Source organism: Numida meleagris, chromosome 1 (assembly GCF_002078875.1).
Source record: "Numida meleagris isolate 19003 breed g44 Domestic line chromosome 1, NumMel1.0, whole genome shotgun sequence".
In the NCBI taxonomy this organism is placed as follows: Eukaryota; Metazoa; Chordata; class Aves; order Galliformes; family Numididae; genus Numida; species Numida meleagris.
Genome location: NC_034409.1, coordinates 53,824,189 through 53,837,724, shown reverse-complemented (window position 1 = coordinate 53,837,724; position 13,536 = coordinate 53,824,189). Strand labels below are relative to the sequence as shown.

At 43.2% G+C, this 13,536-nt stretch overlaps 2 protein-coding genes across 2 annotated transcripts in view; one reads left to right on the top strand and one right to left on the bottom strand.

Moving 5' to 3' along the window:
• The window catches only part of SYN3 (synapsin III), a 212,324-nt gene that overhangs the window by 114,961 nt on the left and 83,827 nt on the right, over positions 1-13,536 (bottom strand). The window lies entirely within an intron of this gene.
• TIMP3 (TIMP metallopeptidase inhibitor 3) overlaps positions 1-13,536 on the top strand; it is a 34,463-nt gene that overhangs the window by 15,336 nt on the left and 5,591 nt on the right. The window contains exon 2 of the mRNA XM_021386483.1: positions 9,340-9,422. Coding sequence (XP_021242158.1) covers positions 9,340-9,422 — 83 coding nt within the window. The remainder of the gene's footprint in view (positions 1-9,339; positions 9,423-13,536) is intronic.

Below are 13,536 nucleotides of genomic sequence, written 5' to 3'. Positions count from 1 at the left end.
ACTTGTTCCTTAGAGGTGTTATTAGGCTTCCAGGTCATCTCACTACCTCTTTCATGAGCTGCCTCCTATCACTCTCCTATTACTTATTTACTACCTTACTCCCCAGACAAATCAGCTTGGAGTCTCTTTGGCCCTTGGTGACCCTCTCATGGATCAAACTGAAGCTTGATGTTCTGGAACACGGGGTACCCCATGGGATCCTGGGCAGTTCCTGGCCAGATGGGTGAGCTGGCCAGCGTGAAGTGTCCTGACCTTGACCTGTAGTCAGTCTGACTGTGTCTGAAATGGGAGTTGTAGCACATGGGTCTGACTCAGGGTGCAGGAAGTCCACTTGTTATAATGGACATTGAATGAGGATCTGAGAGCTGCACACTGTCTTCAAATGGTGTCAGGACTTCAGGGCAAAATTCCTAATGTAGCTAAGCTCAAACATTTAATCCGTACTGTTAGTGACTGTGGTTAGATAATGGATTTTAAGGTGGGTAATTACTGAATTCCTTAAACATTATGATAAACCAGAATTGTGTCATGGGTACATCCAGTGCATGTGGACAGTCTACAGTGCCTGTCAGCTTCTGAACGGTTTATATTGTAATGGTGGGCAAAGGTACTGGCTTCTGATAGCAGAAATTGTTTGAATGCAGGTTTAATTCCAGCATCCAGTGGGCTCAGTACTAGGTCCTGTAAGGTCTCGTGAAAATAGGAACAGCAGAGCAGCACTCATAGACCTGACCTGGTTAAATACGTATACCTCTTTGGCATGGACAGCTGCTTGGTCTATCAGTTTAATGCAAGTTTTCTAATGTAGGAAGGAATTTGCAGGCCCACCCAGTACCCTTGAAATCTATACATGTTCCCGAGCACTTCTTCCTCCCTAGCTGTACGTGCAAAACAGAGTGTAAACCATGTGTAAACCATGTGATCGGCAGAGTGCGGCCTCCTCGCAGAGGCTGGCGCCCGTCCCAGCCAGCCGAGGTGCTGAAGGAAGAAGTCCTCTGAAGTAAGTCACTGCGGCAGGGAGTGTCCAGGCCTGTGGCTTTTGATACTCCCTGTTTTGAAAGCTTTACGTGGGCTGTCAGAGCTGCCTTACTTCCAAGGCGCAGAAGAAAACTGCTTTCAGATGTTCTTTTATTCTTTTTTTTTTTACAGGACTCTCCTTCCTCCTCCTCTTCCTCCAGTTGGTCCATTTGGGTGAGAGCTTGTAGTGCATTCTTGGGTTGCACAGTGGGTTAAGGAAAACTTAACACTGTATACATGGTTCAGTGCTGGATGAGGGCATCTCTTTCTCTCTCTTGCCTTTTTCTGATGTCTGTTGAGTAGTCTCGAGTAGTAGAGTGAGAGTCTGCTCGCTGAAGATAGCAGTTTGGTTCTGAGAACCAGATATCAAGCTGCAACACAACAGCTTGCAAAAGAAGAGACTATCCCAGCAGAGAACTTACCTGCAGCTTTGCAGGCCAAAGACTTTTCTTTCATAGCAGAATTGAAATGTCTTAGGAAATTTGCCATCAAAAAAAAAAAAAAAGGGGAAAAAAAGGGCATATCTGCACTGACCCTTCAGCCTCAAATCTCCCATCTGCATGTCAAGTAAAAGCAACATCATTCACCTTCAGCAACAGGCATGCCATTTGAGGACTTTATGTTACCCTTGCTTAGGGTCAGCAGTACTTTATTCTTTAAGTAGTGCCCGTTTCCTTAAAGGGAAGAGTCTACTCTGTATGACATGAAGTGGGCTTTCTGTGATAGTAGGTTCTTCAAAGTACCACGCAATCCACTTTAGTCACTCTAACACTTGTTCTTTGTAGTTTGTTCTCCTGATCATGATCTGTGGAAATGCAAGATCAGTCTCACTTACAACCATATCACCAAATCACAGCCAGAGGACACATTTCCTTCTTGCAAAGGCTGCTCCCCTAACTGTACTTCTTCAGGCAATTAATCTCTCTTCATATGCTCCAATTTGCTTTCCATGTTACAGCTCACTTGATGGGTTGGGAAACGATCAATGCCAGATGCACATTCCTTTCAGGCAGTAAATGCTCCTCCAGCAGTAAGCCATGCACTCCAGCTCCTTGTTTTATTAAAACCGCATATGGTTTCCATTTGCCCCTAATTGGTCTCACCTCAGCTCTGCCATATTCTCTGAGTGGAACACTTAGACTTATGGCTCCTTTGAATGCTTCCAAAGAGCTCTGAGAAGCCAAAGCCTTGCCTGTCTCAGCTCAACTTCCTCTTGTCCTTCATATACTGTGTCTAGAAGCACTTGATCTGGAAGTGAGGACTGAGTTACATTTTACTCCCCAAATCTTATGTAGACCAAAAGAAAATGGAAAAGGTGTTTTGAGAGGAGCGTTACCTGACCAACTTTGAGTGACATGCATGTTATTTCTATCCTCTGTTGTAAGTTGGCTCTGGAAATGCATTTGCATGTTGGTTTTCCTTCCAACACTGCCAACCTTGGCTGAAAGCAGTTCTTTCTTTGCTAGCCGTCAGAAACACAAAATGAGGCAAAGGGCACTCTGCTGAGAACATCCCTTACAGAGGAAGGCAAGGCGCTGCTGTGCTGTGCTGTGCTCTGTTCATGGGGGGCTCCTTTCACTTTCTCCACTCACAGCGCTCTTCCTTCCTTCATGCTGTCACTCAACTACTGCCTAGACTGAATTCATCTCTCAGTAACTACTGAAATATTCAGGTGGGAAGTGGTCGGGGGCGGGGGGGAGGAGGAGAGCAGGAGGAAGGAGAGGAAGAAACATGCCAAAACAGGAGGCAGCAAAGTGGCTAGTTCACAAGCGCGTCTTTGGTTCCTCCTTTTATTTTGCCAGAAGATTCTGCAAGCTGTAGACACACTCATTCTGCAGCCTGCAGCAACTCTGTTTGTACTCATTTATAGCAAACCTAGAACATGGTGTTGACACAAGCTGTGAGTTTAACTTAGTGATGCATGTAACTTTTATGCCTCAACTAGCTATGCTCTGCCTGTTCTAGCTAATTTCTTGGTCCTGCCTGGCTTCCTTGAGTTCAGTAGGTGTAACAGCTAGTAAAACCAGATTTTTTTTTTCTTTTCCCCCCTATCTTTGGCTTCTCTGTGTTTTATCACAGGGTATTTCCTAAAGCTAGTCTCAATTGGCATGAAACATACCATCTACGTCTAAATCCTAAGGATTCTACTTGGATGGAAATGCAGTTTTAATCCCTTCTTTCTTTCTTCTCCTTTCAATCCTTCTTCTGTCCTCTAAACAGACTACCTGCGTATGATGGGAAAACAAGGGAGCTGGCAGGAGCTGGATGTTGTGCTGGGTAGCTGAGGAGTTTTCAACCATATCAGATATAGGAACCAGAATGGAAGGTCAAGAATTGAACTTGTAATTAGTTATTTAAGAGAGACCTCTCTGATCCTGATGTATTTCAGAGGCAATACTGCTTGGACTTCCATAGTCTGAGAGGCACAATATAAAGTATTTGTTACTGATGCCATGTTAAAAATTATATCCAGTGAATAAGCTACAGGAGAAATGCCAAGTGCAGTCCAAGTTCTGCTTGTCTCATGCAACCTTGCATCTTTAATTTGTGGTCATGTTGGGAGGATTAGCTTTTTCCCAAGCAGGGAAAGCCCTTCTAGAGCAGTTTATAACTTTTTGAAGTCATGGGAGGTCTGATGCAATCGGTTTTGCATGAAAGCGTGCATCACTCCTGTTTTGCAGTGTTAGAAATAAGAAAATTCAGTGTGCTGAGCCAACAGGCTCTCAGAGGCAAGGATATCTGCAGAAAATAAAGGGATATGAAACCTGGTTAGTATTTAGCAATTGCAGTTAACATCAGTTGGTTCAGGCAGAGCTTGGGCCTGGGTGAAGCCATTTAATTGCCCTCTGCTTTTTCAGGTGGCCTTCAAACAGCATTCAAAACCTTTCAGTAGGGAAAAGGTTTTTTTGATTTGTAGAACAAAGGCCGAAAGTAAATGTCATAGTTCTATATAAAAAAATTGGAGCAAAAGATATCTGGGTGTTTTCCTTCCTGTTTTTATTTAGATTTTTGTTAGTCAAAAGGTTCCAACAAACGTGGCAGCTAATTTGCCAAAATAAGCATGAGTTTCCTTCCAATGTGGTATCGTTGCAATGGTCTGATAATTGGTGGTGCCTGAGGTCAAGGGGGTGTTCCTTCTCTGTCAGTGTTCCTTAGAGCACTATGAAAAGGCAGAAGATGGAGATTTGGCCTGCCAGTTGAGGAAGCTAATTGGGAACTAGTTTTATGGTGAGGGGTATAAGAGGAAGGCAGCCAGCGATGAACTGCTTACTTTGGTATTTTCTATTTTATTTTTTTTTTTGCTTTCTTGATGAGCTTCTCTGGCAATGCTTTGCAGGAGCTCTGCTGGCCTTGGCTTGTTCCAAGGCAGAGCAAAAAAGGCTTTCTTTGCTCATGTGGCTTTGGCCAGAGCTCATGGTGGAGCAAGGCAAGAGAAAGCTCCTCTGTTGTTTCAGCTTCTCAGCCTCAGTCTTTGCAAGAAGCTTTCAAATTCAATATGTTAATAATTTTGTTTTGGTTATGTAGGAGGATGAGACTTTAATTACAGGCAGACAAGGGATTTGTATCTTTTTTTCCCTCTTCATGAACCCCCTGCTGCCATCAGCATCTTCCCCATGGTTCTGCTGTGCTGTGGAAGTGGAGGAATGGGTGAGATGGTGTTTTCTTGTTCCAGAGGCATCCCCACCCACTTGCTTCTCATACAAGCCTACAGCCACTAGGCAATTTAACAGGTTCCCAAGAGCTTGCATACAGCTGGGCCAGACTTCCAGTCCAAAGGACACAGTCCTCTTGTAGTTATGGCCCTCTGTTATTAGGGAAGCCAGGAGTCTTGGTGATAATTGCTAGCAGACTAGCAGATCAGATGGGGGGAATGGGAAAATGAACACAGCATGTCCCACCTTTAGTGTCAAGGCAACATTTCCAAGCACACCCTCCTGCTGAGGGGTTGTTTTGCAGCCCAGCTGCTGGGGTAGCTAGTGGCCTCAGGTCAGACGGAGCCTTTCTTAGCCTCCTGGTCACATTGATGCTCTGCATATATGTTATTTTGCTGCTATTTGGATGCCTAAGAATGGGCTGAGAGAATTATTTCTCCCCTATGTCTTCATTAGTAAACAACGTGAATCCTCCACATCCTTCATTTACTTAAATGCGATGAGTGTATGACTCAGCCAAACTTCTCACTTAAAAATACCCCTATTACACACCAGTAAAAGAAATCCTGGAAACAGTAATAGAATTGTAGCATGTGTTATTCTCCTGAGATTTCATAATCATTAGTCTCAAGGGAGATGGGTTTGGAGCAAATCCTGGTCTTTAAAGGCAGTGTGCCTCCACGGAAAGCTGCTGTTCATGGATGACAAGCGGCCAGCTTGCATGGAAGCATCTGGCTCTCATGGTGCGGTTGGACATACAACTGGGATTCGTGGTGTTAGCTCCCACACGTACCGCTGCCCTCTCGTTAATGTGAGATTTGTGATAGTGTCACCATCTAGTGGCTGACCCCCATAAAGGACAGGTTTGAATTAGCTAAATATGTCTTTGCTTTTCAGCTGGGGGAAGAAGAGCTTCTACTGTATGTCTAGTAGCTGGTTTGTGCCTGGATGAAACGACTTGGTAACTGCACATCTTTTCACCATGTCGTTTTCTCAGCTTGGGGAAATGCTTCTCTTAATCTCACGTGAGCCCACTTCTCTCATTCACTGTGTAGTCTTCACATTGTGACGATCATGTCCTCTGCTACCCATCATTTTTTAAAATTGTATCAACTTTGGGCAAGCAACCCATACGGTTTCTGCTCTTTGAATCACTATATGGAAGCCACGCTTATCTTATCAAGATTTATATCCCCCTCTAATTTAACTTTTCATAATAATTACAAATCACTCGTGAGACCTTGCCAACTGCTCCAGTCCCACAAAGTGACCTGACCCGAAACCCTGAAGTACTGAGAAACATTCATCTCGGCGTATTTTTATAGGCAGTACATCAAAGGAATTGTGGTTTAAAAATATGCAGCTATTTTGGTGACCACTTGTGTGGGATAAAGTTTCCCATCAGTAACAGCAGGACTTTAACAGAGCTTCAGGGAGAAAGGAGTTCAGGGGAATGCTCAACAGCACCTTTTGCCTTTTTCTGATGAAATAATAGGAGTCCTCAGAAGCAAACAGTTATTTCTTCAGTGTAATGGGATCTGAATTTGCAGCATCTATGTGGCTGCAGTTCTGCAGCTTGGAGCCCTGTTCCGGGCAGATCTGTGGGCTGTTTTCATGCTCGGAGGCTAAGGTTGATGAAGCTGGATGTGTAAGAGCAGCCTTTGAGCAGTCCCATCCATCCAACAGTTTCTTCCTCTTACTCAGAGGCGTCTGATCCTCAAGGGGTGGAAATTGGAGCATCTATTGCTCCTTGGCTAACAGCTTGATTTCTCCTTTAATATGAGGCAGGGTGAGTTCCTTGTTGCTTCCAAGCTTTTTGGTAGAGGAAGGACCTTATCTGAAAGGTTACCATTTGGATGATAAAGGCAACTTCTCTGAGATACAGACAGCTGGACCCGCTTGCTAGAGGCTTGAAGTGACAGCCCACGCTAAGCTTCTTCATGGCTTTCTCTAGGTGAACGTGTTGGTATGATTGCTCCTTTCTAACCTTACTGGAGAGTAATAATCTGAAGAGATGGGGTCTTCTTAACCTAGTCACAGATCCTTCCAGCTGGCTGCAAAGGTAGCAGTGTTGGAACTGGGATGCTGTTATGTGCTAGTGAAGATGCACGTTTTGAATCTTTGGCCCTGTGGTGAAGCTGTTGATTAGTCTGTAAATCAAAGCTGCTTTCTTTCTGAAGTGGCTGCGCTACTTTAACCAGAAAGTTAAAGGGCTGCCAGGCTAGCAGTTAAGTACATGAAGAAAACAGATTTTTAGGTATTTTGTCAGCAACTGGGAATGTGCCTGTCATCTTTAATACTAACCACATTCTGGTTTGGCAACCCTAGGGTTTTGCAAAATTGCATTTCAATATATTTCTTACCATTGTCAGTTAGTTATCTGAATTTAATAATCCTATGTCAGGCAAACGCTAGTTTTTTTTTTTTCAATTTCAGTGTGTTAGATAAGCAACAGATGAAGATAAGTCCTTTTATACCCTTTGCTATAGACTGTATTACTAGTGAAGTACCCAGGAATTCACAGAGCGTTAAAGAAATGGTTTTCTTTTTCATTGACTCTTAGGCAGTCTGCTTTCTGCAGTTTCTCTTGTGGTGGTTGGGGGAAACAAAGGGAAGTACCTCGTTTTTTAAAGCTGTTTGCAGTCCTCAAGGACATTCTTCAGTGTAGCTATGAAGTTTTGAAGGAGGGAGTAAATTGAACTCTGAGCAGCTCATTAAATAGTGGAATCAACAAAATTGTACAAATTCGTATGCTTTTACTGCCATTGGATAATAGAAGTTTGAAAAAAAAGAATGAAGTTTGACACTCAATAAACAGAAGTTTTGTTGGACCTTTGAATCAAAGCCAATAGGACTGTTTACTGAATTTAAAGTTTATTTGAGAAGTCTGGCTAAGGCACAGAATGTAAATTGGAACAGAGTGAGCTTGTCTTCATTTCACACCATCCTCATGGAACAAGTCCCAGGGGCTGGTGCGTATAACTGCATCTGTCTCTTTAAGTCTGTTTTTCAGATTATGTAGAAAGTGCTGTTTTAGGTGAGTGAGGACAACCAGGTAGCAAACAAAATTCATTGCTCCTCTTACCATTTCTCCAGTTGGTTCTACAGCTGTCTGAAACCTAAAATGAGTTAAGAACCAACAAGGTGCTTGTTTTATATCCTATATGCCTAGCAAATGAGTCCATGAACTTTGTTACTGCTTTTATATATGGCTGTAATGCATATAATAGCTCGTTGGATTTTCCTACGTGCAAAGGAGCAATTCCACCTCTCAATCTCCCTTTCACGCTTTCGTACTTTTTAATCGTTTTCTGTGATGCATTAGTACGATACGTTTAGCAAAAAAGAGTGCTGTAAAAGATCTCTATAAAAGGAATGCCTCTGTCCTGCACAGGGAGTCAGGATCAGGACCTTTGTGGGCTCAGAAGTAGTGATGTATGTAGTCCATCTTTGCTGCTGGATTTCAGTATTCTGGAAACACTGGGCTAGATGATCAGCAGGGATGTGTTGTTTGCAATCATGTTGGACCTATATAAGCCTTATGCAAAAGTGTCTGGTATCTCCTTCCACAAAAAAGGGGCTTCTATCAGATAGTGTTGCGAACATTGCAAGTATTTGGATTACTCTACTGGAATAATTTCCGTGGCCCTCATAGTGAGAAGCACAATGAATGCATGACTTTGGAGGTAGGATTTACATGGGTATATTGTAATTTTGACGTTCATGGAATTTTAAGTTCCTCATTTGCTTGTTTTTGTTTGTTTGAGTGGCTTTTGGGGTACAGGTTTTCTAACAGTGATTCTTCTCAGGACTGGTCCTCTCAAATCTCATTTTTTGCAGCTCTTGTAAAAGTTTAGCCACTTCTGGTGCTTTTATAACAGAATGTGATTGTTCTAGGGTAGTGGGTTTTAGCTGAATAATTCCTGTGCTGTTACTAAGCTTCGCTTTCCTCCTGTGACGATCAGGTGATTTCAAAGAAGAGGATATATAACACAGTAGTTTTGTGTGGAATGCCCGAAAAATACAAAAGCAGGAGAATGCTTCATTAAGCACTGATTGTAGGCTACCTGCTAGATTTGTTTGACAGACCTCAAAACCCTTAACTGTTGGTTCAAGGGAGCTGTTTGCTGGGAGTCTTGTGGTACCTCAAGACTACCCACTGTAGTAAGTCCCCAGATACGAGACTGCAGTGTGCTGTACTGGGTTGTTGGGTTACTGGGAAACAGAAGCTGCATGGGGCACCCATAGTGCAATTTACAAGTAGTACCTTGTTGAACATCATTCTGTATGTTGAGATTCAAGGCATTCAATATTAATTTCATCCCACTGGCTCAGTGCAAACATTTTACCTTGTCTTGGTCCCAGCTATAATCTGTTTTTCAAATTGGAGAGGGATTTCAACACAAATAATGCTTGTTCTTAGTCTTCACACTTAATTGGATTTCCTCTAAATAAATACTTTCTTTGGCATCTCATTTTACATGGCTCCGTTGCATGTGAAATTTTAGAATAAATTAAAAAGGAATGTTGGCCTGGAGTTTTGTTTTACAAAGCAATTTATCTGAGTGGCTTTTTTTTTGAAGTGGAGGACCTAGCCTAAATCTTGTGAGGGTTTGTGTATCTGAATGCAAAGTTACTTATCGGTGGTATTTTTCCTCTCTCATGACAGTGATCCGTGCTAAAGTTGTGGGGAAGAAGCTCATGAAAGATGGACCTTTTGGAACAATGCGATACACAGTCAAGCAGATGAAGGTATGTCTGCAGACTTTTCACATGGGTGTTTAGATAAAATAATGATTCTAATTAACAAGTAACAATGAATCAGATTACGTATTTAAAGTTACAGCCCCTCAACTTTCTTTTTGTCAGTCAGAATGGAAGGTAACCAGTGGTTGATAGAAATTAGCCTGAGGTGTGGAAAGTAGCAGGGAGAGGTCATGCCTGACATGCAGTGCTGACTACCTGAATACCTGAATTTCTCATTTACTGTTAATGTATCTGGTAGTTGAGGATCATAGATGGGCCTCTCTAGATACTGGAATCATGTTTGTGTTCAACATAAACAGTGTTAAGACTGTGGAAATGCAAGCGTTTCTGTGCAGTGGTTTTTATTAAGCTCAAGATGTGGTGCTGGGGGATCTGCCAGCCTTGGGAACATGCTCTTCTTGCCTTGCATTCTTTGTGACCATCAGTTACCATGATGGCATTTTTTCCATGCACAGAACAAAGGAATCTCATAGTGAAATCTCTTATATAAAGCTGAAGCAAACATTGTAGCTCTCAAGTATCATCAGCTTGGAAGTGCTTGGACTCTGTAGGTGGAAAGAGGTAGGCCTCCTTCACCAGTTGCTTGGTTTCTATACTTCCTATGTTCAAGACCCTGATCTCTTTGGTGTAGAAACTGCATTCAACCTGTTGCTTTGGATTTTTGTCTTAAACTGACCCCCATGTTATGTAATGCTAAAAATCAGCCCTATGTTGTTTTTCTTGGCTGTGCTATTTCAGTCATAAGACTGGTTTATGTCTTTAGGGGGAGAAAAAAAAAAGGGAAAGGAAAAGCTTGGCAGACACTGAAGAAATCTGAAACATATTAGACAAAGTAAAGGTTCAGAAAAAACAGTTGCTTGCCTCATAACAGTAACTCTCTTTATAAGGCAGTTTATAGCTAAGCAACAAAACTGGGAGGAGGAGACTCAAAGCCTGTTGCATAAACTATCGCAAAACTGCACACGTGGCCAAATCTGGTTCTGGCATGGCCCTTCCACTAGAGTGGAATGCTTCTACTTTGCTTAAGAAGACACAAGGTTCTGTTCTTTTGCAGCTTTCACTGTCCAGCTCAACTGATGTACTTCACAAAACTATGTTGCATTGACTTCATCAATTATTCTTTTCCCTGATTTCATCCTCATCTATCCAGGGCCCTTACCCTCCCTCTTTCTCCGTTTGGTGCTTCATTTCTAACACATGGCTATGGTGGAGATGCAGTGGTGATCTAGAATAACGGTAGTCCCAAAGTGAGTTATTACCTTTATAACTGTTCCTATTCCTGAGCATGGTGATGTTGGATGAAAGGCACATGCTTTGCAGGAGTGTGAACAAAATAACTTTTCCTCCAGACCCAGCAAGAGTCCCTCGTTTTCCTCCCAACTTCACCTAAAGAACAAGGTCAGCACAACACTCTCCTGTCATCTGAAGATCAGATGACATTCATGAAGATACCTGACAGCCAAGCATGCAAATGAGATAAGGGAAACGAATATGGCTCAGGAAATGAGTGTCAGCCTTCTAGTGCTACACATTTTTCTGGGATATCTATCATAAGATGGTGGTGTAGCACTAATCACTCCCTCAGAATTCATCCCAGTGGTTGATGTTCCACTGCCAGAACAAAGAAGGTGGTCCATCTTTGTGTAATGGAATTGTGTGAGAGGCATGCTGATGTTCCTGTGAACCTTGGAAAATGTCAGAGGATGAAACCAGTGTGTCCTCTGTCTGGTAACAATACAGCCTGCCCTGTTGTCAGCCAGAAAGCTGCAGTGTCAGAAATCTCTGGAACAGCATTAAATGTGTGTTTTATAAGGGCTTCATCTGACGTAGGAGCTTGCAGTGGTGTCAGTGCTATGTGTAAAAAAGGCATCTCTGTTGACAAGGGTTAGAGCACAAGCCTAGGCAAGGTGAGCATGCTGAGCAGAGCAGCAGCCACTCTACTGTTAACAGACACTGTTGTGTCACTATTTAAAACATGAGAGCCTGTCCTGGCTGTTTTCCTTGAATTAATCCTGCAGCACAGCACCAGGGTGTTTACAGTAGATACTGCAGTAATCTGTAACTTCCTCATGCCAAGACCACAAGAGAGCAATTGTCTTTTTGTGGTAGCAGTCCCACAGCATTTTGTTGGGAAGCTGCATGTCCAGCAAGGACAAGAGTGATTTTTAAAGGGAAGATCGAGTGTGAAGGTCAGACTGCCTCTATTGGCACATTATGCCCTGCTACACAAATGGTGGGCTGGTGAGATGTTGCATTGCACAGACCTTTGGCAGGAAGGAACCTGAAGCAGTCAAAGTGCTCAGTAGAACTGGAATGTCCCAAGGACACACTTGTTGATAAACAAACAAACCAAGTGACTTCTCCAAAACCCCGCTGTCTTTCTGCTGAGCTTAGAGGATTCAGTAGGAAGAGGGATATAGCTCCATGTGGTGGGGACATGGGAATGATGCAGCAAATCTCTCTTGCTTGCCCCAGTGAAAACTGACTGTCCTCCCAATGAAAAGAAAACGAAGGCAGCCTATGTCTCTGTACAGCTGCATGGGAACAATTCTAAAGATAAAACTAACATGCCAGTGTTTTTTTTGGCCACCTGTAAACCTGCTTGCACCTGCAGATGAAAAATAAACAAGCCTTTTAAGCCTAGTTGTGTGCACTGAATTGCTGGTGAAAAGTACTGAATGCCTTAAAAGGAAACCAACTATATTTCTTTCATGGGTTCCTAGAGTTTGCTGTGACTGATTCTTGTTCTTGCTAACACTGCTGAACTCGTTGCTGAATTTCATAACTAAATCAGATTGGGGCCTAGACAGGAGCACAAGATCAGCCCACAAGCACAAAACAGTGCCAGGCTTTTTAGTGTTCAGGCTTGTTGTCTGAAAAGGCCTTGTGCTTTTTCTAGCACTCCCTACCTCCCCTCCTTGCTTTCTCAAATAATTTAAGAATATTTCAAGATCATGTGTCAGAAGTCTGCATAGGACTGATCTAACCCCTGCATGCTCTGTGGTGCTGCAGTGCATTCTGAGCATGGTCCCAGAGCTATTTCAGGAAACTGCAAAGGAAACAAGGAGACAGGATACTTCTCCTCCATGTGCACACACGGTGCTGGTTGGCCGTGGCAGCACTCAGCACAAGCTGCCAAAAGCAAGGAGGCTTTCTTTGATTTGTTGCTTATCTGTAAAATGAGCCTAAGGGGGTGAAGTTTGATAGTCACAGGAGGGAAGAAGTGGGGTGGGATTAATTTTGTTCAATTTTAGATGGACTAAAATGAGATGTTCAGAATTCCCTGCTCTCGTGGTTGTCAATGGAGAGAGGTAGGAACCACTAGAGTGTAATTCAGCCCACCAGTTGTAGACAGCTATTTTAGGATGGGCTGAGTTGTTCTGGAGTTGCCTTTCCTAGAATCATTAAGGTTGTAAAAGACCTCTAAGGTCACCTAGTCCAGCGGTCGACCCATCCCCATTGTGCCCACTGACCATGTCCCTCAGTGCCACATCCACACGGTTTTTGAACACTTCTAGGGATGGTGACTCCACCTCCTCCCTGGGCACCTGCTTGGCATTTGACTAGAGAGGGTGTCTAATTCCTATGAAGCACCTAAATTTTAGGCAGCTGAATTTTGGCAAGATGACTCCAAGCTGTGGCATCTAGCATAACCTCACATGGGAGGAATGGAGGAGAACCATCACATCAGAGGCAGAAGTTAGTCACGCAGCAGGAGCCACCACAGTATTTGCACGTGTGTTAGGCACTACAGGGGCTGTGAAGGGGAATGCTGACACAGCTGGAAATAGAGCAGCACTAGCAGGCATCACCATGTGACGCTTGCTAATACTTTGTTCCCTGTCATTATGTTTCTGAAAATACACATTTGTGGTGACAGGAGGACTCCAAGGGTAGCAGTTAGGAGAGAGGCTAGTTTAGTGGTTGGTTTTCTTCTGACTGGTCTAATAGCACTTCCAGGATATTTTGCGTATCCAGAAAAGAAAATGCTTTATTTGTTTTGAAAGGGGACATCTGTAAAAGATTGTGGAATTTTCTGTTTCCTCCCAGGCACCAAGGTCAGAGCAAATTTTCTTCAGTCATCAGAGGATGAGGCAGG